The sequence below is a fragment of the Halictus rubicundus genome, chromosome 8 (genome assembly GCF_050948215.1).
Source record: "Halictus rubicundus isolate RS-2024b chromosome 8, iyHalRubi1_principal, whole genome shotgun sequence".
NCBI lineage: Eukaryota > Metazoa > Arthropoda > Insecta > Hymenoptera > Halictidae > Halictus > Halictus rubicundus.
Genome location: NC_135156.1, coordinates 11,246,336 through 11,270,136, shown reverse-complemented (window position 1 = coordinate 11,270,136; position 23,801 = coordinate 11,246,336). Strand labels below are relative to the sequence as shown.

General features: G+C 44.6%; 1 protein-coding gene across 1 annotated transcript in view; it reads left to right on the top strand.

Annotated features, from left to right (window-relative positions):
• The first annotated feature begins 5,210 nt into the window (after window positions 1-5,210).
• LOC143356877 (uncharacterized) overlaps window positions 5,211-23,801 on the top strand; it is a 36,008-nt gene continuing 17,417 nt past the window's right edge. Inside the window, exons 1-2 of the mRNA XM_076792925.1 lie at window positions 5,211-5,668; window positions 10,425-10,690. Coding sequence (XP_076649040.1) covers window positions 5,664-5,668; window positions 10,425-10,690 — 271 coding nt within the window. The 5' untranslated portion in view covers window positions 5,211-5,663. The remainder of the gene's footprint in view (window positions 5,669-10,424; window positions 10,691-23,801) is intronic.

The following is a 23,801-nucleotide window of genomic DNA, read 5'->3' as shown; positions in this document are numbered from 1 at the left end:
TTCGACTTCCATCGCGGGCCATTAATAAGAGGGATCATCTCCTCCAACGATCCGTCGACATGTTCAATTTCACTCGACGGGCCGACAAGCTGGAGAGGCTCTGCGGTCTGGCCTGATTTGCCCGAAAGTTATTATCGCCTCTCATCATATCGGCGTGTACAGCGTGAGATTTACACTTGGGGCGGTTATTCAACGTCGAGGATCTCCCGAAGGGTGAGTCCCGGGTCTGGTTCGCAGGCGAGAGCCACCACCATTGGCTCTCTCTCTCTCTCTCTGCAACTCCCGAACCCCTCTTTCTAGGCTCTCTTCGAGGGTGGTGGGCCCCTCTCCCGAAACAAAACATATTGTCCGAATTTAATTGTGGATGGGGTGCATTAGATATTCATACGTTACATGTTCCACGACGCGTACAACAATATCGACGCACCCGGCGCCGTGCTCGGGGAGTCAGCACGTGCGACACACCGCTGAGGGGAAATAAATCTCCTGGCCGATAAACAGTGCCACTGAATCGCATAGTCATCGTGCCGAATTTTGCGTCTAACTCTCATTACCGGCTGCGGATTTTATGCTAAAAACGAGTAGATCAAACGCAACAACCAGAAAACGTTTAAAACGTTTAACCATACTGTTCTACTATTTTCAACCCATTAAAATTGTTAAGAAGAGAGATGGATGTCTACACAGCCCTTGTGTCGTGTAATTAATTCACACAATTTTTATTTTGCACAAAAATCCGCAGTTTATTCAGTACAATTCTTATAATTCCTGGATACTTTAAAAAATTTTATGATCAATTTTGAAGGATTCGAGTACCGCATCTCTTAGAAATTGGGGGCAGAATTATCTATACTTTGAAATGAATTTTTATGCAAATATATTCAATGTATTGAATTTGGTGAAAAATGCAAGAAAATCACAGAGATTCTCTTCTTTTTATCGGATAGTTTGTAAAGGCAAAGACAGTGGTTAAGGGTTGATTAGAAATGAGTAATAGATTATTTTGCAAATTTTGAGAATAAGGTCAGGTACAAAAATTCGAGTTTTAATACGTTTGAAAATCGTCGTACTTTTCTTGGAAAAATTTAAGTAACCTGGGAAATCTTTTTGGAGGTGATTTGTGAGGGTTCAGACGGTGGTTAAAGGACGAACGAGGAATCTGTGGAACTCTCTTGCTCCCTTGAGTTGCCACTATAAATTGGGGGTAACATTTTAATATCTTTGCTTGAAAATGGTAAAATAAATAGCCTTCAAGAAAACCGTTGAACTTCTTAAAAAATGTCTAACAGAGTAAGCACAGAAAATAATCTAACAAATGAGCCGTTTAATACAAAAATGATGCGCTGAAACAGTTCATCATCGAATAACGAGAAATTAAATAAAAACTCTATAAAAATATGAAATCCGAGTTAAAAATATTCTATTGAAAATGTAAGTTTAAAGCATTCCATTAATCCAAAAGTATTTACAATTTAAGTATAAGTCTTATATGCAAGCTAAAATTATATTACAATTATTTCGTTTAACGACGATTAAACACTCGAGATGTGTTTGTGAAATAAACAAATATTGACATACACCACTTTTGCATTAAAACGTCTCGAGTCATCTTTCTTGTAGAATATAACGACTCCAAAGTCAAAATGCGGGAGCATCTTCGGAAATGAATGCGACATGTTCGTACACCTGTCCCACATACTCGACAAAAGAGTAAGAATGTAAACACGTTGAACGCACGCACGCGCTTCGCAATTATTCCTGGCCGGGGCAAACGATTCAATGACCGTCGCTAATGCCGTCGTCACAACAGAGCAGTACACGCGACAATTTTCCACGAGAATTACACACAAATTGTGTTTTTACGGGGCGGGGCGCACAATGAACGACGAGCAAGCATCGTCGACCGTACAAAGAGCATATTGGCTAACTCGGTGCGTCGCAGATTCGCAACTCATCGCGTTTAATGCGTCAAAATCCGTCGCCGCGGTGATTCGCGTGAAATAAAAGCGTGCTCGATTCGCGTGACCGTGCAATTTGCGCGCGGGATTCAACGGGACAGTTGAAACGGCACGGAAAATGACCGGGCTCGCGGGAAATGATCAGATCAACGGTTAGGGGGAACGGGGTTGCCGGGATAGACCCCCTTTTTCGACCACCCTTCATCGCCACTTGAGAATAAACAAGAGGGAATCGATGGACCAGGGGGCGGAATCGAGTGTCTACAGAGAAAACCGACGGTCTATGAATTCTTTTGTGATCCACCGCGTCACTCGGCAATAACGATTTGGCCTTTTGAAAACCGCGGAATCGCTTCATCCCTCTGTCATTGGCCATTTAAAGTTCGTGGTGGAAATTAGCTTCTTGTGTTTAAAAATTTGCATCTCGTTCTTGAAATATCGCCTACGTTAACGAAATAGTTTCCACAGAATCAACACCTGTACAATAGACTGTGGAATTTAAGCATTTATGACAAAAATGGATTGGTCAAATACAAAACTCAAAGGCAGAAGAATACAATGATATTAGCATGTTACTCGCGACTGATTAAAATTATTAGACTAGGAAATACACTTTTGTCGAACTTCTCCTTCCTTCAATTGACTCGGAAAGATCCAGAGTCTGCACATCAACGATAGATAGTAGTGAATGATAAAAGGGCGATTTCGGTGAGCAGCAAAAAGAGGTACCATTTTGCGCAGTGTCCAGGTCGGATCGCGAACGTGTCCTCATAGTGGAAGCAAGAGGACAGATTGTATCTTCTGTGGCCTAAGGGAGGGGTTGTCGGGGGAGGAAGAGGGGCAAAGGAGGACGATGAGTGGTATCGAAGAGAGAAGTCACTTTCTTATTTCCATTCTGAGCAGCGTTCTTTCGAATTCGACGGGGCAATAGCATCGGCCACCATCTCGCAGCGTCCCACCTTTCTTCCACGTCGTGACCCCCACCACGTATGGGCTGGAACAGTTGGTAGCCAGGTGGTGATGGTGGTGGTAGCAGCTCTCTACCTGGCCGTAGCTATCGCCCACCCCCGCATTTCTCCTCTTTCTTTCGTTCGGGCCGGTTGTTTCCCGACTCCTTCCTTCGGGAGACCCACCCCCGCAGAACACGATGCTGTATTACGTGGACGCAAACAGGTCTCCATTATCGGTGGCAAGCAGAAATTATTGCTGAGAAATTCCTTCCTCGCGAAGCCTCTCCGCGCTTCGATCCTCTTCGGGGCTGAATCTCGCCTTCTTTCATCGATTCCCGACGGTCGTGCCCGATTCCGCGGCCGGGAATCGATAAACTCCTGTTCTTGGATTCTCAGCACCTGACAACGTGATCCTTCTTCCTTCGAAATGGTGGAAATATTTCCTCTGGAAAATGTAGGTGACGCTCTGTGAGAAAAGACGATTTCGGTATTTATCCTTTGCGGACGAGGATTCTTACCGACAACATTTTTACTCGTACCATTTAGTTAAAGTCAGCCAGAAAACGTGTCAAATTGACTAAATTATGAAGGTTCGGGCTTACTTCGCTGGCGAACAGTCGAACGGACGGGAAAGAGAATTATGTAGTGAAGCTGTTGAATCATTTATGTATCTTGTCGACATTTTAGAAGATTCATAGGAGACTACGTAATAATAATGAAATATTAATGAACCGAATGTACCAGCTTGCAAATGAGAAGATACGTGAAATACAAGTGAAAAAAAGAACAAAAGGGACAGGTACCATTTCTGTCATTCTGGAGTAATTCGACATAGGGACAAACATATTGCTTTCGAGGACATCGATATACTGTTGTCACCATAGCAGAACTTATTTCTTATCTTCGGAGAGGGGGTAGCGAATCCATCGAGGTGTGAAGAATAATTCATTGAAGCGATTAGGGGAACAGCAACACCTTGTCCTTTCTTTCTTCGTGTAATCCGACACCCACTACCGTTTTCGGTAGCCGAAACAAGGATATCGAGTTTCGGGACACTTGAGCGTGGACACGCCATATCGCTTTCAGGGATTGTGCATCGACGCGAAGTGTTAAATGGACGCGAACAGATCGGTCTTCGTTAGAAGTGAAAGTAAAAAAAGCATTTAACTGACCGGGAGAAGTCCTATCGATTAATGCCCGCACAAAGGGAAATGTACGTAATACAATGACGATTATTACAATTCTGAATGCAATATTTTTCCCCAACGTAAACGCTTCCGTTACAAAAACATGTGGTAGTGGACCCAATTACTGTGGGGGTACCAGTTTACTTTGCCTATATTAATTACCCCTATTCCCAAAGCATAACGAATATTAAGAAAGAGATATTAATTTTTTTTCATTAGGATCAGTTAATATGTATATTTTTCAAATATTCAGCATGCTTTAAAAACAAGTATAATTAACACTAGGTTTACGGGACCCGTCGAAATGACGGGTTCTAATATTTTTCATTTACGATTATTGAGATTGCGGAGATCCATCTACCCGGAATTACTCGACAAACTGATTTCCTTAGGTATACATTAGATAGACACATTCTTCTTATTTCTATAAAGTCATGTAAAATACTCACTTTCAATGCTCCGTAAACCTAGTGTTAATACAGGCACAGTAATTGGGTCCCTTACCCTACATTTGTATCTCGACGCCTCGCTAGTATCGCAACTGCGTTGTACTCGCACCCTGAGAATCAGCACGGACGTCCCCGGAAGGTTAGAAAACAATTCCAATTTTGCGTTGGTCGCGTTAATGGTAAGCAAACGTTCGAAAGGAGCAGATACGTTAGAAAACAAATTTGCGATTCCGGCCGGAGAATTCCGAGTCCCGGGGGTGGCAGTGGAAAAATTCGGGAAAGGAGGCAGCGAGCGTGTGCGAATCGCGGCAAGTAGTTGCGGTGTAGGCGAATTCGCGAAAGAACGTCGAAACAAGGGAACGGTCGGGAGAGGGTGGACCGGGCCACGGGTCCGGGAGGGTATCTCTCGTTAATCCACGATAAGAGGGGCTGTGGGGTGCGCAGGAAACGCAGGTCGGGTTCGTTATCGACGGCCTCGGCGCCGCAGCCAATCGCGTTCGCGAGCGATACGGCGTTCAGCTCGGAAGCCCTGCCCACCGGCGGCTGGGATTGGTCCGCGCGACCTTTTCCCGCTGGCCACCCGATGGTGGGGGGACCCGACGAGTCGAAGGGACACCGTGGATCGGCTCCGGGCGACGGGTTGTGCGTGCACACTCCCAAAACTATCGTCCGGGGAAGCACATTGAGCGTCGCGATTCTGTGTTTCGTCCTCGTCCGTCGCCGATTGCGGGTCTATGCCTGCGAGTTCGCCAACACGAGTTTCCTAGTCTCTCTCCGACCGACTGTCGTCACGAAACCGGAAGCGAACGAGATGCCGACGTAAACGGACCCCGCGCCGCGACACACCGACGAAATCGGTAAACAACGCAACAGTGGCCGGTGGCAGAACGTAACAGTGAATCCGATTTTCTGGACCACGAAGTGCGCGGATCGTCTGATATGACAGTGCAGTGACCTGCTATATTTTGTTATTGGTTGTTCGTTACACACGTTTCGACGGACGCGTTTCAATTCACGGGGCTCGTTGCCGATCGTTGGGGACGAATCGGTGAGGCCCAGAGTCTCAACCACGGCACCACAATTGAGCTGGACTTGCACCAACGGGCCGCCGGCCACTTCATGAGGTGAGTTTTCAGTGGTTTCGGGACCGATTGTGACCGGTAACTTGGCCCTTTCGAGGTTGGGAACGTTTGCGAATTAGTCCTGAGCCGGTGTGTTTTTGTTTTTTTTTTTTGTTTAACGAGAAGTGGTCCTTGCGACGGTTTAGGATTACTGTTAGGGGGTGTAAGCTTCTCGCGATTTTCTGTGGATTTGTAATTACGATTAGTCGAGTTAGATTTTTGGGGCATTGCTTTCGAGCCGAACGTGTGTTTAAGTTGCTTCTGAATTGATTGTGGAAGTTTGAAAGCACCCAGTGTGTTAAATTTATGAACTGAGTCGCGTTTGCGAGACATTTACCAGATAATATTAATTTGGAAGACTGACTTGAAGCTGGTTAGAGCTTGTAGCGTGTGCAAATTGCTTCTAAATGAATTTTTAGTTCAATTCAAACGAACGGATATTTAATGGAAATCGTGAGTTTTATACAGAGAAATTTGTGTTAATGACGATCCAAAAAATGTCGCATGAGAATTGTGCCTCCACCGTGTTTAACTTCGTATAAAACTATTAACCTGAATGAACTAAATTCTGAATACCTAATATTTGCGTTCACGGTACTTTTCCTTTCAAACGGTTTTACCATAGCATTTAAAAACTCCTTACAACCAGACTGTACCCTAAATTTTCTTGAGGATTTTGTTCATAGATCCGACAAAAACTTAGTCGTGCATTTATTATCCGTCGCCAAATTTGCCAGTGAGGATATAAACACGGCTCATTCCGTGTTTATCAACACCGACGGTGATTGTTGCAAATGCTCTCTGACACGTAGATACGCGAAAACAAAAAATTGAGAAGCTGCGCGATAATTACCGAGCGAAGATTTATTTATATTTAAACTACTTTCGTCTTCGGAGAAATTGTTTCGTCACGAAGATGAACCTTTTCCCTTCTAGATGTAGCGAGCCTTCCAAAGGAAGTTCAAAACCCATTATCTTGATTTATTGATCCTGAAAAGATATTGTAAATTGTAGAGGCGGATGGTTCCCTTTAGTCCGGTCTGCAGGTGGTATCTACTTAAATTAACCTGTTGGGTGTTATTATACTTGTTGCGGATAGAGTTAGGAAGCTTTTATACCATTTCAGTCGATAGCCCTGCTGTCCCTTTTATTGCATGTAGAGTACTCCCTCGAACAACGCGGTTTCGATTATACACCGATTCCTTTTTACAAATTTCATTTTTCACGGTTATTTCGAATCAATTTTGCATATCTTTACCATTTTCTTTATCGAGGCAAATAAGAGAGGTGTGAACTAAGTGCTGAAAAATTGCCTTTGCACACAAGAAGCAGTGCGTAAAACTGTGTACAGACACCGCGAGTGGTAATCAAATGTGCCTCGCTCTTCATTACTTGAAGATACTCTACACTTGATTGAGGTAGCCTTGCGGTACATAGCTTCATGAATCTTGGAAAAGGGGGGAGGAGCTCCGTAACTATACGGTCAGTCCGTGTCTCCAATCACCGCGTTACATTGTTATTAGACTGCGGATGTTTATGCAATTTCCAATTTTTGTAGGCAAATTTTGGGAAAGAGGAAGCAAATAAAATCTAATTTTTATAGTGGTAGTAGCCTTTGCAGATCTGGAATAAATAAAAATCGTTCTAAATTCTGTGGAATTTCATATTATAACATTTTTTGAAAATTTTCAGAAGCCATAAATGCGTAAAGATATCCGCAGTCTAATTATTATATAAATATAATCGAATTTCTTTGTACTCAAATTGTACAACTCCGGAGATCTTTCAAAACTTTCGACGGAAACTAATGCTCGTTACAAATTACCGGTTCGGTCAAATAGTTTATATAAATTATGTAACTTCAGTAGAAACGTGTGATCGGACCACGAGCGGACCGATAGTTTGTATCGAGTCTTATTAGTTTGTTGCTATCTCCTCGTCAATCTTCTTGACTGTGGATTTGTATGCAAAATAAGTATTTGTTACACCTGTTGTAAGAAACAGGAGTCTCTTAGAAATTTTTCTTTTTCTTAGTCAATTCTAGTAGATCTAAAGTGATTTTCACTTTATAGGCAATCAATTTTGTCGTAAATGTGTAAATCTGCAGTCTGTTCACGATAGATTGTAACTCGATTAACTTGAAATGTAAAAGAGCTTATCTCGTACACTTGTGACAAATTAGCGTCATTTTATTTTGTATCTAAGCACAATTCAACAGTCTATCGTATCGTCACTTTCCTAAAAGATTTTTCCAAATAAAGTGAATTTTGGAAGATCAGAATGTTTAAGAAAAGAAATGGATATCTATGTAGCTTCTTTATCTGACAATAAACGTAGACAATTTTTATTTTGTGCAAAAATCCGCTACCGATAAATCTAGAACTACAAGCGCATCATACCCGCTCGTATATACTTTTACCTAATTGTTTAATTTTTCAATTTTGTTCCAAACATACATAAGAACTCTATCCAGAAACCGCGATAAAAATTTATTTTCTACTTTTCACGACAAAAAAGGAGCAGACAGTGCTACGACCGATTCAATCAAACGTAAATCATCCCGGTGTCACTATTCGCGTCGCCGCCTTCAAATCGCACAGATCCACTCGTCGGGTCCTTTAAAAATCAGATCCCTGTCGGTCCGTTGCCGTTGCAAATAGAGATTCCCTCATAGAGAGCAATATGTAAATTGCTGCGTGCGGGCTCGTGGGTCGTTCGAACCCGGGACCTAAACATTCAATTAGCACTTCCTAATCCCCCGTCGCTCGTTGTCAACAGCCATTACTTCCAGCATCTTCTCTCTCCCCGTTGAGCCACCCCCGAGCACACTCGGGCTCTCTCGTAAGCAACCGCTGGTGCTTCCACCCCCTATCCACCCCCTTTCTCGCTCTCCCTCTCTCTCTCTCTCTCTCTCTCTCTCTTCCTCTCGCGCCCCCTGCAACCTCGCTAACCAACGTATCTATTAATCCGAGCTGAATGACACTCGAGGGTGGCCCTGGCCGAGGGTGGTTCTAACCCTACAAAATCGTAACTACCGCCCCCGGGTTAACTCCCTCAACCACTACAGGTTTTTTTTCTTAATGAATGCTCAAGGAGATCCGCGTGTAATTGTATTAGTTCGAGAGGAGAGAAAGCGAGAGAGAGAGAGAATGAGAGAGAGGGAGAGAGAGGATCGTAGAAGACGTCGAAAAAGGGGGATGGTTGGAGAGAGGCAGAAACCGAGCGAAGGGTGACATTTAGGGTAAAAAGACGGCGGGAGAGAGGCAACGCGGCGAGATTGGTTAATGGCTTTGATACGAGGAAAGGATAAGATTAATTTGCTTGTGAATCAAAGAGCAAACGAATAAGCAATTACCAGGACCGTGAGGAGTGGCTGCACGAGTGCCCTCGCTCGGTTCTTCTGCGTGTCGGTGGCGCACAATTAAAAGCCACCAGGCTGGAATGCCTGGGTTTTCAGGGAAATCGGCTCAAACTCGCCTTTACGCGATACGTCCGCAACGGATTAGTTATTCCACCGACGTTTTAGGCTTCACAGAAGCTAATATTGAGCTGACGGAAAGGGTCGATTTAGAGGACATTTCTAGCCGAGCTTTTTTGACCTTCCTCATGGACCTTCGTGTAAAGTAGACTCCTTTCCGTTCACATGGGAATTTGTTTTGAAAATTATTTTCCAAGTTGAAACGCATTTTTACCTTGTACTTTGGTCCTGCTTGTAAATTACATCTCTGCGCGATGAAAGAATAAAGCAAAGTGCATTTCAAACAACCTAAAAGATGTATGCACACGTTTACCCTTGTCAGCTATGTTTGGGTCCTTGTTCAATCGACTCGCATTTCCATGTTCTTAATACTATTATGACTGTGTAATTGTAATTATTTTTCTGAAAATCATTTTATATTTGAGATACGTATAGTAAGATTGTTATTAATATACACATACCTCCTGTCGACATCGAAGTCGCACCTTCATTTTTCTACAAATAATTTTGTATTCGAGAAACGTACTTTGCAAACGTATTACAAGATCGTTATTAACGCATACATTCTGTGTTAATATTACTTCATTTCAGTTGAGGATCTCGGCAGGTTTTTAAAAAGAGTTTCAAATATTCACAGATACATTAAGAGCTAAGAAATAAGAGCTTTTGATTCGATCATTTTCATTCATACTCCTATAATCTAACCATTAAATATTAATGTAACTGAAAATAATTCAAACAAGAATTGACACTTTTCCCTTCAGTTTTCCCCACAGTTCCCTTCACAAAAGAAGCTGCCCAAATCACCTAAAAATTTGTTACCATCGTCGAACCGTCAAACTTCACTAATGTACCTCAAAATGGCCAAGAAGAATGGTCAGGTCGATCAGATTGCTGCGTCCCAGCTCCCTAAAATCAGCTCCGGTTATCAAAACCAATCTTCAGCCCCTATCTCGCTCAAAATCTCTTGTGTATCAGCGTCTAAGACTCGTCCAGAGGCTAACTATCCAAGATAATGTCGTGGAGATCGTAAATCAGATGGGAACGACGTTTGTCTCCGACGGTGTGCGTTCGGACCCCGTGTTGAAACAATAGACACTCCAGGATGCCCTCGGGACTCTCTCTCTCTCTCTCTCTCTCTCTCTCTCTCTCTCTCTCCTTCTCTGTCCTTCTCCTTCCTCGGTCACTCGGACTCGAGGTCGTCGGTGGCTGTTTTCACGTAGGCGTGTCCCATTAACGTGCCCGCTGGGGTTACTAATTGGTGGCTGCGTTTAATTACAGAGCCGGCGGCAACATGTGCGACGGCTCCTTCACGGAGACCCTGCGCGGTATGCAGGGCATGTCGGGTACGTCGCCACCCGGTGGCGCGGGTGTCGGCCCCATGGGGGTTGGCCTCGGCAGCCCTCTAGGCCCGACCGCGAAGAAGGCGCAGGTGGAGCACATCAAGAGGCCGATGAACGCGTTTATGGTCTGGTCACGGCTCCAGCGACGGAAGATCGCCCAGGAGAACCCCAAGATGCACAACAGCGAGATCTCCAAGAGGCTAGGTGAGCACCTTTCAAACTTACTCGATCGAGTGTAATATCTGCGGATGTTTATGCAATTTCTAATTTTTGTAGGCAAATTTTAAGGAAATAGAATGAAATAGAGTCATATTTTTCATGGGTACAGCCTCTGCGGATCAGAAACAAGTAAAAATCGTACGAAATTCTATTGTATTTTGTGTTACAGCATTTTTTGAACATTTTCATAAATACATAAAGATCCGCAGTCTAGTGATATCATAAATAGACTGCGAATTTTATGCATTTATGAGGACAATGAGTTGGTAGAATTTAAAACAGTGGAAGCATCGAAAGAATTTAAGAATGCTGATTTTCAACTTATTAAAATCATTAGGGAAAGAAAACAACTTCTGAATGGCTACTGTGTACTGTAATTGATGCAGACAATATCTATTGTGCATAAAGATCCGCAGTCTAATCAATTCTAAGCCATTCGTTCGAGGACTTATTAAATGCTTGCAAACTGAAATGTATTCTACTCTCCGATATAATCTTCGTCATTTTCTACGCATTCACTCCATCTTGAAAGTGGTTAACACCGACGGCTCGGAACATATTAATCAATCTCCAACACGATGGTGGAAAGATTTAAGTTTGAAATAAAGTTACAATTGATTCATTAAGACAGCTACGAATTAATTTCTACATACGTATTCGTTCGTTAGCACGTTCCTTTGTGTCTGCTTTTCAACCGAGGAGCATGGATCGGTGTTCTGCATCGCTGTTTGTCAATACTGATTTCGCGCAATCTTGAAAGAGAGAGCATTTCTTCCTTTCGGAATTGCGATCATTCCACAAACGAAGTGTATCCATCGTGCAGCAACTCGAACAATGTAGAAAGTCTCTATTGTTTTCATTCAAATTCACTGCACGCGTGTACGCACGTACGTTCAAATTTATCCTCAACATCGCACTCAACTTCTCGCAGTCATCCTGAAAATCGCAAAGCATCGCGCACCGTAAATCACGTGTTGCGGCGAACAATTCCGTTCGAAAATATCTGTGTCAGGATCGCGCGCAACGTTCACCTTCAAAAAACGGGAAACAAGCGAAAGAGAACCGGTGACAGAGCCGGCTCGTTCTTCCATCGCCGAAAGCAATTAGCGCGAATCCAAACGGGCGCGGCAAACGGAGCGCGGTTCAAAAAAATCTTCCCCCGAAACAATCGTTCAAAGCTCATCCGTGGAAACATCGAGTAAGCGAGCGAGCGAGCGAGAGAGAGAGAAAGAGGGAAAGAGAGATTGGGGGAAAAGAGAGCGCGCACAGCAAAGCGAAGAGAGAAAGGGGTAAAGAAGCGGGGAAGGAACGCGCGTCGCGGCGAACACAGCGTTAATCGCATTTTCGAGAATCAAACACGATGGTTTGGTTCGAACGCGCGCGGCAGTCTATTCGAACGCGGCAGTTCCTCCCCGCGATTCATCCCTTTCAGAATTCCTTGCTTTGCGCGTCGACGGTCCGGTGTGGCTTGGTTCACCGACACGCGCTCGAATTATTCCGGCGACACACACGAAAACAGTGAGAAATACACGGGCAACGCACAGAGACACGAGTACAGAGAAAGAAAGCGAGAGAGAGAGAGAGAGAGAGAGAGAGAGAGAGAGAGAGAGAGAGGGAGACGGGGCAGCGCACAGAGAGACACGGGGTGGAAATCGTGGGGGAAAAGAAAGGGAGAGATAAAGACGAACGGGGACGAAGGTATTCCGGTTGGTATTTCCGTTAAATACCCGGGAATCGACAAAGCCCAGTTCCCGCGGCTCCCCTCGAAGCTTCTTTATCCGTCATTTTCTTCCTCGCCTCGGTTCTTCTACCCCCATTTTTCGTTCCCCCGGCGACGGCGAATAAGGGAAGTGCCTGCTCCTCGGCAAAAATGATGCGCGCACGCTCGAACCACCTCCCTCCGCGGGATTCCACCCCCTGTTCCTCCTCCTCTGCCCCTCCGATCCTCTTCTACCTCCTCCGAACTACCCTCTCCTACCGCCCCTCGCCCCCTTTCTCTTCTCCAGCTTGCACCCTTTGTCGAAGCGACACTTTTTCGTCGCTCTTTTACCGCCGTATTCCCGGCGCACCGTACATTTCTGCTTGATATACAACCCCACCCGAACCACCCCCGCGTTTCGCCAAACCATCCCCGCGAACCCCGTGTCCAAGCTCTCTTCTGCGACGCGCGATGGCTTGTCGGAGCATTTGCAAATTTCATCCTGCGTCCCTCCCCATCTCCCACGCCTCCACGGTACCATCCCCCGTCCTCCAACCCCCGCTTCACGCGATCCATCCGCTGCAACCCCGAAAGAGCGCCACGAACGCCACAAAAGGTCCGAGAAACCGATGCGCTCTCCGTGACGTGCGAAAGCTTGTCGGAGCATTTTGCAAATTTCATCCTGCAACCCCCTCCCCGAAACCCTCCCTCGTCCTCCAACCCCTTGAAACCTTCTCGAACCCCCGCAAACACTGAAAGAACGTCACGAACGCCATAGTAACCGCTCTCTGCTCGAAAGAGTACTCTCTCGACTTGGCGATACTAACTGTCTTTGTCTTATTCGCGGTTTCCGGCGAAATTGTTAACCCGTTTGACAGCTTCCGGTGATGGGGAGGGTTCAGGGGCGCGACACACATTGTAATGTGAATGGGACACTCGATCAACGTTTTCGGGTTTCGCGTTGTTCTTCAAGGTTGAGGTGGTTTTACGTTGCGGTTTCAGGTGGTTGAGTGGGGTTTGGAGGTTGTTGGATCGGCTGAATGCGAGGAGGAGTTGCAGGCTCGTTTAGGGAGGTCCTTGAGCCGGTGAATGTTGCTCGCGTGGCCCTGGCGAAATGTATTCGAATAAACGGAGAGGCTTTCTTTGTGGCTATCGATGCGTTCGTCGTGGAACGTTTGACGATAAGGGTAAATGCATCGATAAAAATCGTCGTGGGTTAAGAATATATGACGCTTCGTTACACACGCAACAAAAAGAGTATCTGTCGCAGTAGTTCCCCGTGCGTAAAATTCAAAATATAGATGCTCCGTTTGTACAATTAAGCCAACAACGTGTCAGTTCACCTATCGTCCAATTTGAATGAAACTATGTAGATCTCTAGCACACATTTTTCCCCCCGCATTGCGAAGGCTATTTGCTACAGAAATCGCTTCCACCAGCGATAAATCGGTTACTTTATGGCCAGTGGGAAGCTCGTAGATACCTAATAACAATAACATTTCCACGGGTAGAATCTTAGTGGGCAAGAAAACTGGTCGAACTTTCCTCCGAGTTGATATTTCCATTCAAGAACGGTTTAGGAGCCGGCTCTCTCTCTCTCTCTCTCTCTCTCTCGCCGGGTTCGTTTGCTCAGGCTCGACAAACAGCATCGACTTTTAGTTGGCGGACTGTTCAGTTGGACACGCGAACACACGCGGTTTCGCGTGCTAGGTAGTTGGCCGACTGAAAAGTTTGCACTCTGTTGCAAACCGTGCTCGACTAAACTATATAAACGGCTGGTCAACCACGGTCGCGCACGCCTACGCGGTAAATAATTGAGTAGCTTGCCTATTTCGCTGTCCATGGTTTCTGTGTGCCGGTCGCCTGCGCGTTGCTAATTGGAATAGACAAGCCATTGTTACGCCCCTGTCGCCCGAAACCGTTCAGGCTGCTGAAATTTTGTTCGAACAAAACGTGAAATTTGCATACATCCTTCTAGAATTGAACTGGATGCAGTAGACAAACAATTTTCAAATATCGGACGCGTTTGATGTAGATTGCGCAAACGTGTACCTAAAACTTTGTGAAATGTACAGGGGTTTCCGGAAACAAAATCTTCAACGAAACCATTTTTAATCATTAGAATAAACATTTGATGTAGTATAAAAATTCCTCGAGTTTTCATGGAACGTTACTCAAAATTGAAAAGTAAAACTTCACTATCTAATATTCCCATAATTTCACGCATCCTACTCTACTGTATCGTTTCAAGAACGTATATTAACATCGCTCGTGCAAAACATTGTTCATTATTAACTTAGTTATGTTATGGAGAGTGCAATAAACCTTTAGATCGGTAAATCTCACCACAAAATTGGTTCGCAAGGGTTGAAACTTCCAACAATCTACGGAAATCACTTTCGGGGTCTGTTTATTTATATCAGGTAAATATTAATTCGCGGCTGCAAACGAAACTTCTATTGACGTGTATGCAATATCTGTTATCGATATCGGTTACACGGAGAAACGATAACACCGGTAACAAGTCGCCGGGGGTATTTGCGTCGAGCAGCTTTTAAAAGCCGAAGAGGCGAAGATCGTTCGAACAAATGTTCCGCGCAATTAGCCGCTCATGGCACTGTAATTAACAGCGCAAATAGGCCGGAGCCGGTATCTCGCTAACAATAAGCAAACGCGTTCCTCGTCATCGTGCAAACAATTCCTCGGGAAGTCGACTCGAGCGCCGAGCTCTGGGAGTCGCTACACTAACAAAATCGTATAACTTTTTACAGAATGAAGATAGGATAATGAAACTTTTTTAAAATTAAGTCTAAAACATTACAGAATTAGCGAAAAATAGGAAGAAAAAATTACGAACAACTTCTAGCCTCGAAAATATTAAAGTTGGTCTCTCTTAAAAAAGTCTCTTGTCGAAAAGTCAAATTCAATAAATATTTTCAAGGTTAAAAATTACGCGTCGTATTTTAGTTATATTTTTCCCTTAGTTTATAACGTTTCAGCTTTAGTTTGAAAAAGGTTTCATCGTTCTAGCTGGATTCTATGAAAAGTTCTAGGTATTTGTCGTGGACAAGTGGCCAAACTGACATAGTGCAGGGTGGACAGAGCCACTGCCACGTTGATGAAATATCGTCAATGATAGCCGCGTGTCCGCTGGCAATTTTACGACGTCAATTAGCAGATGACCATCCCCCGTTTATCTTTCGGCCGGGCAGTTCGACACGTTTCACGATCGACCCGGTGCAAAACTATACCGGAACCGAGATTGAGGGTGCGCGACGGGACGGTTCGTCGAGCGAAGGAGCGCTCCATTGGGAAATGGCCTAAGCTAATCTGGTTATTGGACTCTCCCGTGATCGTGTTCCTCCGACGAAACTTCCAGATTCTCTCTCTGCTCGCTCTATCCTTTCTCTGCTTGCCCGGAGAGACTTCTTCTTTGAGTTTGATTCGATGAAGGAGAGCCGGTTACTTGGCCTCTTTGGTTAGCAATTTAGGGGATGATCGGTGGGATTGAGGACGCACTATCAACTGATTGAGAATTTTATAGATAAATCACTCTGGAACCAAGTCTCTCATCATTTTTACAGTGTGCATTATTTAAATTTTGTTCAACTTGTCTTGGAATCCTGATCGTACAATAGAGATTTAAGAGGACACGTTTGCAGAAATTACTGTAGGTTGTGCATACTATTTCTCATGCTTTTTTGTTAAATGTTAGGTATTAGTGTTGTGTACTGTATTCTTTAAATTGATAAAGAATCGTTATGCTTTTTAAACTTCTTACATCTTCTTCAGAATCGAGTATCGAAGCTGATCTTGAATATTCAAGTAGGCAGGGCCAGTAAAAGCTAATCTTGAATATTAAAATAGGTAGCATCATTAAAATTCAATCTTACATTTTCATATAAGTGGCACTATTCGAATTGTACTTTAACGAAATTCGTAAAAGACTGGGTCCACTCGAATTTAATACAATTTTATTTCCTTCATAATTTACAGGCCACAATAGTGAAGTATTATAAATAAAATCTTGAACATTGAGTTCAACAATGCTTGTTCCTAAATTCTGTCCAATGCTTGATTTTACTCTGATTTTACTCTGATGCACTTATTGAAGGTGTAAGATTGTCAGTGAAACAAAATCGGTCAAACAAACATTCAAAGTGAAAATGGTGGAGGCTCCTTTGTGCAACAATTTCGAGGAGGCATAAAAGGTTCGGGGGGTCCCATGGGAGGGTTAAAGGTGCAGGACTTCAACGAGATAACCGGGAGAAGGTCGAAGCAATTTTAAACCAGTCAGAAAGTTGCTCGAGGAAGAAGGGAAATCGAGTCGCTCTGGGTAAGCGTAGAAAACGCAGCTCGACTCAGCCCCGAAGGGTTAAATAGGGTTGTCCTTCGGCGTGCGGGAGGATGAATGTCCTCTCTCTCTCTCGCTCTCTCCCAATCCTCTCTTTTTCTGTCGCTCGCAGCCCGGTGGCCCTCTATTCGCTTCAACGTCGATGAGCGCGCAAAACCGACAAGTCGTTTCTTTAACGCACGCGAAAGAACTCGGAGGACGAAGAGAGAGGCTACGGGAACCGACAGAAATACTTCATTACGATGAAAGCTTTGCCTCCAACCTTCTCGAGTCTCCTCTTCCCTCCTATCTCCTCCCACCTTTTCACTCTCTCTCGCTCTCTTCGCCCTCTAGCGCCATCCTTGTCCCCGTGTTTGTACACACCGCGCGTTTTCTATCCACGCTGCATCCGCACACCACCTTTCCCTCTTTGTCGACTTTCTTTCCCACCCCCAACTGCCTCCACCCTCTTTCTTCCTTTTTTTCTTCGTCCGTTCGTCCGTTCGCGTCTGTATGCGCGTGCACGCGCTTTCTCTCTCTCTCTCTCTCTCTCTCTCTCTCTCTTTCTCTGTCTTGCATTGTCATAGTGCGTGGCACGTTCTCCGTGCGTTTTTACCGGACAACAATGAGCCCGGGTATTTTAGACGATGGGCGAGAAGAAGGAAGGCAAGGACGAGCACGCGAAGGGGAATTACCGGGATCGATGCCGGGATGATGACTGTATCGTCGCTTCGTCTGGCTGTCCTCGCGACGAAAGTAATCGAGTCCGAATAATGACAAGAATACGTTCCAGACGTCGTTTTAGAATTATTCGAAAGCCGGGATTGGTCCTCCACGATAACAGAGGCTCTTCAACATTAGGTTCACGGGGCACTAAATATGCCTATTCCACATTACCTTATAAAAATAACGAAAATGTATCTGTCCAAATTTCTAGCCATTTCTTTTACAATATATACCCAAAGAAATGTTCAATAATTCATGCATCTTTACGATTTCGATAATTGTGAATTAAGAATACTTAAGAATACCATAGTGTTAAACCTGCACAGAGCGTTACAAGTGACTTACACGTATTACTCTCTAAAAATGACAAGATTAAGTCGAAGCAGTTCTCTCGCTATTTTCATAATTAACGCGTGCATCGAATAGAAATGAAAGTATACGAACAAGCGTACGAACTTTCAATTAGCATACAGTAAAAATTCTTGTCGTCGGAGCGCAGGTTGGACGCATTGTTTGATGCAGCTTGTCGCTCGGAGGTGCAAGAAACATTCAATTCGCATCCCTGTTATCAGCATCCGCGCGCGCGTTAATTCCATTCACACCTGACTTCCGTTTCTCGCAGAAGTTCGCGATTGTTTCCGCCGCGAGCGATACAGTTCGAAGTTTCCACCCTCCCGTTCGAAAATTCACTCGAACCGCTGGCGAACCTGCAGCGAGATAGAAAGGGGTGGAAAACGAAGCTAGAATTTTCGTGGGAGGTTCCCGTAATCACGAGGACAGTGGACGTAATCGTGTCTAGGACACCGGCTTGGCGAGGAGCGAGGGAGAGGGAGGGAGAGAGAGAGAGAGAGAGAGAGAGAGCTCGCGCAAGATTCGCGAAGAAAACAATTCGCGGAGGACCCCGACACTGCGATCCTATAGAATCGCGAGGACAATGGCGCCGTTGCGACAAAGGCGGGAACACAAAACGCCTGCACACAGGTACACGGCCTCCACCCCCGTTTTCTCTACCCTGTGTCTCTCTTTCTCTCTCTCTCTCCCTCTCTCTCTCTCGCGCGCGCACTCTCGGTCCCGCTCCCGCTCTATCTGTCTCCGCGTGATTAAAAATGATCGTCCCCGAGCAAGCTTTAAGCTCTTCAACCTGAAAGCTCTCTCCTCCTGCATAAGCTGGATACGCTATTCCGCGAGAGACTTGCCGGGGATCGCGGACCAACGGGAACAATCTCGACAAAGTGGCGAGAAAGTGTTCTTAAGGGGTGTTTAGATTAATTGGTGAGTGTATTAAACTGCTCTCGTTAATTCTCTCCTCCTCGGCTGAGGACTTCCCAGTTGCTCGGGTGAGATCAACAAATTTTCCTGCTTTTCAAACCTCACACGTTCTCCATTTGACTATTTCTGCATTTTGCAAAACTTCTTGTCTGTGTCCCTGTCTGTGTTGCAAGATGCATTTCTTTGAAATTTTACCGTACAAATGAAACATGATTTGTTGATTTAAAGGACAAAAACGGGTGAAATATTATTCTAGGATCGATTATGCCACTGTTATATTAGTAGACTGCGGATTTTATGCATTTATGACAAAAATGGGTAAGCACAATTTAAAGCAATGGACATATTAAAAAGAATTAAGGGCACCAGCGGCCAAGGGCGAACACGTGTCTGTTTAATCGAGCTGAAACTGTACTTTCAGTATCTCCAACAGTTCACTTTTTATAAAATAATAAGAATCCTGTGTCATCTCTTCTTGTACTCCACTTCTTACACGTAGCTACATCTGCTTACATATGCATAGATATAAATTAGCATATAAATAAGTAATTACGGTAAGCATCGTTAAACATCATTCGTGAGAAGAGTTTATTAATGGTTCCGAGAAGGAACGCCTACCATTAACGTATTTATTATCCTTACAGCTGTAGTGGCTTGTAATTGAGCGCGTTAGAAAAATTGTTTACGTCCAAATGGCAGTCAGCCACTCGTAGACGGCAATGTTCTCCTCTTCGGAGTGTCAATTAAAATAAATAAAAATTATGTAGCAGCTTAGACGATGCGTAAATCTTGTGGCAATTCTCCTGTTTAAAGTTCCAATTAAAATAAATCATCGCACAGCAACAGTTTATAAAAATAGTACTTACAGCTTCTGAATTAAAATGAATGAATTTCATTATCTCATGACGCTAAGAAAAATTGTATAACAATTTAGAATTAGTTATCCTTATGACAATATTTTCTTCCATAAGGTCTCAAGGATAATTAATTAATTCTTGGCGGCAGCGGTTCGTAATAATGGTGCAACAACTTAGGAAATGTACACATTTTTCTTGCAGCTGAATTAGACACTAATTGAGCTCCATTAACGACGTGAAAAAACTCCAACGGATAAACAGAGGTATCCTGTCGTACATTTTTCGATCGCATCTTTTTGCTCCGTGGACGGGTTCGTTCTCCTTCTCAAACCGTGGAAGAAATTATGGTTGGACAGAAATATAGTAAGCTGTTGCAACGTATAAATTAGCGGATCCGTGGTACGTTCTCTCAATGATAGGTTCACGTGGTTCCCGGTTGCCGCCGGTGGGAAACAATGCCATGCTTATCGACCTTAACGATCTGTTATTCAACACGAAAGGCTGTTGCCAGTATTAATGAGTCGTGCACGTTGCGGATTAATAAGCAGCGTTATTATCCGTGTAACAAAGTAGTTTTTTCTCCTAGCATAAAGAATCTAATTCGAACAAATTGCCTTGTTATCCGTCAACGAGTGCGTCGCATTAACCAGATCACAAACAAGCGTCGTTTTATGCTTCGCGAGTGACAAATTAGAGTTTGTTTTAACACTAAAACTACCTAGCTTTACTTGCTATTGTACGAGGTATTATATCAGCCTCGTATCCATAAAATAAAAAAAATTCGTGTACATAAAATAGAAACCTTCTAGGCCGGAAGAATTGTTTGGTTTCGGAGCTGAAATAGAAAAATGAAAATAAAGAAAGCAACCTGACTGTTCCGTTTCTCCGAAACCCTTGGAAAATTTCTCGGGAAGATTTCGGAATTCGCCGCATAAAATTGATTTATTGGTAACAACCACCCGCATCCGCGCAGAGCGAGTAGGGGTTGGGTTGTTCAGACGACCCCATCTGCCTTGCACGTTTTCTCCGACTTAGCAACGCAATAACACCGAACTATCCGTAGTGGCAGAAAGCCGTTACTCTTCTTCAGAATTTTAGTATTTTATGGATCTATTGTAGTTGCCATATCTGGTCGCCAGAAGTCGAGCTTAGTCGAGCCATCCTCGAGTCCTTGATTTTTTGCGTGCTTTGTTCGAGTCGAGGCGCTTCTCTGATTTATTGCCTGCCACGGTCGTTCCTTGTGACACGCGGATTACCTACGCGCGTCAATCGAAGGTCTTACCTTCGAGGGACTGGGCTAGTTTGAGGCGGTCGTTTTCCGTTCCCTGTTTTTTAGCCATTTATCCGACACTACCGTTTGGCGTACCAGTTCTCGGAAAATTGCAATCTATTAATACCAAATGCATTTCGTTAATTTTTCTTCGTTCGTATAAATAATATCTTCCGTTAAATCTTACACAAGTTTTGTTCCATCTACCTGACAGCTTTGTCACTTTTAGGGGTCGTGACGAATCGCGCAACGCGTTGTCGATGAAACATTAACAAAGTACAGTAGATCCACAAAAAAATGGTAAAAACAAAGTAGATCCACCAAAAAATGGCTGAGTAAAAATCTAAAAGCAGTGAAGTGGGACATCCCGAGAAGTAATTACTAATTACTCGCGGATTCCATGTCGGATAAAAAAAAAGTGGCTAGAGACAACAACGTAGGTCAGGTATTAGCTCGAGGTTTTATTCAGCGGGCCCCGAAGACACGGTGAAGAAAAGCGAGGTCTGGTCCGACGGAAAGGTGGAGGAACGGAGAAAAGAAGAAGAGTAGCGGGGTAGTAGCAGCGGTAGTAGCCTAGTTTCGCCGTGGTGACAATGAAGACGAGTAAAAAGGAGAGAGGACCGAAAGAAGAATGGCATCCAGTGGCTGGGTAGCGGTGGACTAATAGCTGCAGCCTTCAGAAATAGTAATGCCGGGTGCAATAGCGCGTCGCGGTGCGATGGTGTGGTAAAAGCCAGAGAGAGGACCGGGTCTCTGCGGCAATGGCTCCGTCGCCATGACTATCCTCAGCTTCTCTTCCACCACCGTTTTCCCCACCCCCTCTCGACACCGGGCTTCGTTTCTCTCCTTCGACCCCGTCCATTAATTAACAGGCTTTGTACTTTTAAACGATGTTAAATAAACGGCATTGTCCGCCAGCGAAAGGACTGAAAAGCAGGCGGCATTGTGCTTTAAGCTCGGTCCTCATCGTCGACGTCGTCGTCGACGTCGTCGCCGTCCTGGCCCCTGCTTCTCTCTCTCTCTCTCTCTCTCTCTCTCTCTCTCCAGATCTCTCCGAAAGCGCGGAAAGAGGAGGAAGGAGTACTGGCCGAGAATACCAACCTACTAATACCGCCGGTGCCGAGGAGGCTTTGTTCTAAACAAATACGCCGACCCACCCTCGACCACCCCCCGCCCCCTCCTAGCGACGTCAACCCCCAGCTACCTTCCGGCACCCCCTCCCCTCGATGCCAACGAGCACAGCCCCTTGTTCGGTCGTGGTACCTGCCTTTGCACACGGGAAAGCGTGTATCGATTGGATTGCCTATAGTGTAAATAACGCGGAAGGAAACCCCTTTCGGCACCGGTGCACGTGCGAACGTGCTCGCGAATCGATCCGGCGCTAGCTTGTTACGCGAACGCTTCACGATTTGGGAACTCTGCGCGAAAGACTGTCGACCGAAGGCACCGCGGGACTGGGAAAAGAAGAATAGCATTGTTTCTTTCATTTTAACCCTGTAATGGCACCCTGGAATCGTTCATGACACAAACAAAATTTTCTGTATACGGTGATTTCTCTATACGTATATGTCGCCTGGGTCTGGATGATAAACGTCGCGGAATTATCCCCACTACCGCGAGGTATACTCGATAGGCCTCGGTCGCCGAGGAATGTAAACGTGACACGGCTCTAGCAAGACCCACGTTGTTGACATATATCGAGATGTACCGCAAAATCATTGAAAATATGAATTTTACGAATATCTAAAGGAAACTATGGCCGAGCGGTGGTAACATGTGTAGGGAAAAGTTGTTCATAATGACGACCTTAACACGACATATTTCTAGGTCATCTGAAACGGCGAATAATTACCGAAAATACGAGAAAATTCTACGATTAAACGTTGTAATTAGAAGTGATTATTTTGCCCGAGAACGGCAATAAAAATCTGTACGAGCATTTTCGCGAACCATTGTGTTCGAGGAAACAAGAGAATGTGCTGTTTTCTTCGGAAATAAAACTGAAAGAAAAAGTGTGATTATTTCGAGAGAGATCTTGAAAATAATGGTATTGTATTTGTCGTCGCGTATCGGAAATTCTCGGAACAGGGATTAAGAATGGTCCGACACCACTCGCCGGTCGTCGAATGCGTTATCAGCGCTCGACATTGTTCCGGAAGACAAAAATCTCGGATGTTTTCCTCTCTCTCTTTTTCTCGCATCGTTCCTCTCGAGCGTGCATTGTACACCACCACGTGTACGTATTGTTTAGCCGGGTCTCTCCTTTCTTCCCTCTCTTTCGCTGTGTGTGCTCCACTATGCCGAGCAACTCTTTCCATTGTTGCTGGCTGCTGTCAGCAACAATAACGAGGAGAGTAAAAGATCCATCGGGCAACGTGAATCCCATCCTCTAGCCGATCTCCCTCCCCTCCCCCTTCTCTCGTATCTGCTCCGGTGCGCCTCGAATTTCCGGTAGTGTATCTCCTCTCTGTATCGAGGAACTTCCATCCCCCTTGAGCGATTCCTCGACAGAGACCCGGTTCTGTGTCCGCTGGAACGTGCTCGTTCTTGATATTACTCCTTGGCCCCGATTTTCTCTTTTATTCGCCGGCATCCCACGTTGCCCCCCATTTTTGTCTCCGGAGCTTTCGTTTTAACCGGATGTTCGCGTGTTCGAAGAAAATTACTGGACGTTGGTCCTTCAATTTAACTCTTCACACTCGTCTGTCCCTCCTGTGTAGCTAAAAATTACTGTACCATAATTGAAAGCAATTCTAACATTACTACACGTCTTTGTATTTAACGAATCAAAGCAAATACAGTGGATTTTGTATGGACATAATGTCATATGTTATATATAGACTGCGGATTTTATGCATTTATGGGGAAAATTGAAAACAGTGAAGGGATTACAAAAATTTAATTATTTTCAACTCTGTACAATTTTTAAACAGTGATATTTG